The 2,034-nt window shown below is 38.2% G+C and overlaps 1 protein-coding gene across 1 annotated transcript in view; it reads left to right on the top strand.

The window, feature by feature from the left end:
- The window catches only part of SLCO6A1 (solute carrier organic anion transporter family member 6A1), a gene marked incomplete at its 3' end in the record, with an annotated part of 80,317 nt that overhangs the window by 33,726 nt on the left and 44,557 nt on the right, over positions 1-2,034 (top strand). The window contains exon 6 of the mRNA XM_006755148.1: positions 1,381-1,490. Coding sequence (XP_006755211.1) covers positions 1,381-1,490 — 110 coding nt within the window. The remainder of the gene's footprint in view (positions 1-1,380; positions 1,491-2,034) is intronic.

Here is a 2,034-nt window from a genome sequence, read left to right as displayed (position 1 = left end):
CCCTCGACTGGGAATTCAACGGGGAGTTTGATCAGGGGGCAGGGCTGGCTGGCCAACCGCCCGCAGTCCCTCCCCCTAGCCACCAGCCCCCCTCCCCCAATCAGTGCCAGGGCCAGCCGGACCCCACCCATGCACAAATTCGTGCACCAGGCCTCTAGTTATTTAATACATGTACTACCTCATAGAATTGTTGTAATCCTATATAATAAAAAGGTAATATGGAAATTGACCCTAACAGCAGAATTAACAGAAAAATTGCTGGACCAGTCACTATAAGGCACACTGACCACCTCTTGTTCACTTTCCCTGGCCAACAGGCTTCGATCACCTGATGGCCACCTGCAGTGGAGGTGGGGCCAGCAAGTGGGTGGGAACAGCCAACCTCTTGGTCCATTCCCTCGGCTGTCAGGCACCGACCACCCGAAGGCAAATGGGGAAATGGGTGTGGGTGGTGGCGGGGGGTGGGGCTGGCTTGCAGCAGCTGGAGAGGATGACTCTGATTGCAAGCCAGGCCTAGGGACCATACCCGCACACAAATGTCATGTGCTGAGCCTCTAGTATAAAATAAAAATTATTAAAATTCTTTTAAAAACAGAGAAATAATATATTCTCTTTATAATAGTACATTTTATTGGTACGAAATGTTTTATTCACATTAAAGACATTTTATATTTTAGGACTGTACTGTCAAATAGTGTAGAACCTTGCCACATGTGACTATTTAAATTTTAAACTAAATTAAATTAGAAATCCATTTACTCAGTCATAGGAGCTAGTTTCAAGTATTTAATGGCTAAGCTATTGTACAGGACAAAAATGGAAAATTTTCATTATAACAGAATGTTCTTTAGGAAGGTACTGTTAGAAGAATGTACCTTTTAGTTAATTAGATTGACTTCAGATTGTTCAAAAATAGCTCACTTGGCATTCCAAGACAAACTATGTTTATTAGGATGTGTATATATGTTTTACATGTGTTTTATTTTTATTATTTTTTAATCTTTATTATTGAAAGTATTATAGATGGCCCCCATTTTCTCCCCCATGGTTCCCCACCACCCAGTTCCCACCTTTCACCACCCTATTGTCAGTGTCCATAGGTAATGCATATATGCATATAAATCTTTGGTTAATCTCTTCCCGCCCTTTCCTACCACCTTTCCTTTAAGATTCCTCAATCTGTTCCATGTCTGTATGTCTTTGGTTCTATTTTATTCATCAGTTTATTTTGTTCATTGATTCCTTGTTTGTTTATTTTGATTTTTAGATTCAATTGTTGATAGATATGTATTTATTGCCATTGTATTGTTCATATTTTTTATATATTTTTTTCTTCTTACTTGAACATGTCATAAGATTCTTTTGCTTGTTAACATATAGGTACACGAAAGATAACATCTGGGAGACAAGAAATGCCTCAACTATTCAACAAAAAGTATAAAGATCGGGAATTTGGAACTAGTATCAGTGATTTATTTGCTTCTATTTGGGTAAAGTAAAATATTTAACTTGTTTTCCCTCCTGTTTACAACTTCACTCTTTAATTTGCCTGCAGAATTATAGTTTTCACATGTAGATTTTATCAAGTCATTTCCCAGATTACTTGGTAGGTGAATTTCATACTCTTTTAGTGAGACTTTAAATACCCTTCACAATAGCATCAACTGAATTTTCCTTCCTCATTTCAGAATTTTACCCCTACCTCCCCCACATTCCATCCATTTACTGTTTCATGGATGCGTTAGATACCGTATTTGCCGGCGTATAAGACAACTGGGCGTATAAGACGACCCCCTAACATTTCCACTCAAAATACAGAGTTTGTTATATACTCGCCGTATAAGACTACCCCCTCTTCCGCACACCTTCCACACACCAAATAAAAGGTAAAACAATATCAGATTTGATTTTAACATTTTAATTTATATTCAAATGCTTATGACATGCAGGAAAACTGTCACAAGGCTGTATGTAATCAAACATATACATAAAACAGTGCAAGTTTATTACCGGTAAACATACAGGTAATTCCAG

The sequence above is a fragment of the Myotis davidii genome, unplaced genomic scaffold (genome assembly GCF_000327345.1).
Source record: "Myotis davidii unplaced genomic scaffold, ASM32734v1 scaffold473, whole genome shotgun sequence".
Lineage (NCBI taxonomy): Eukaryota > Metazoa > Chordata > Mammalia > Chiroptera > Vespertilionidae > Myotis > Myotis davidii.
The sequence above is the reverse complement of the archived record's forward strand: the minus strand, read 5'-3'. Positions and strand labels throughout refer to the sequence as shown.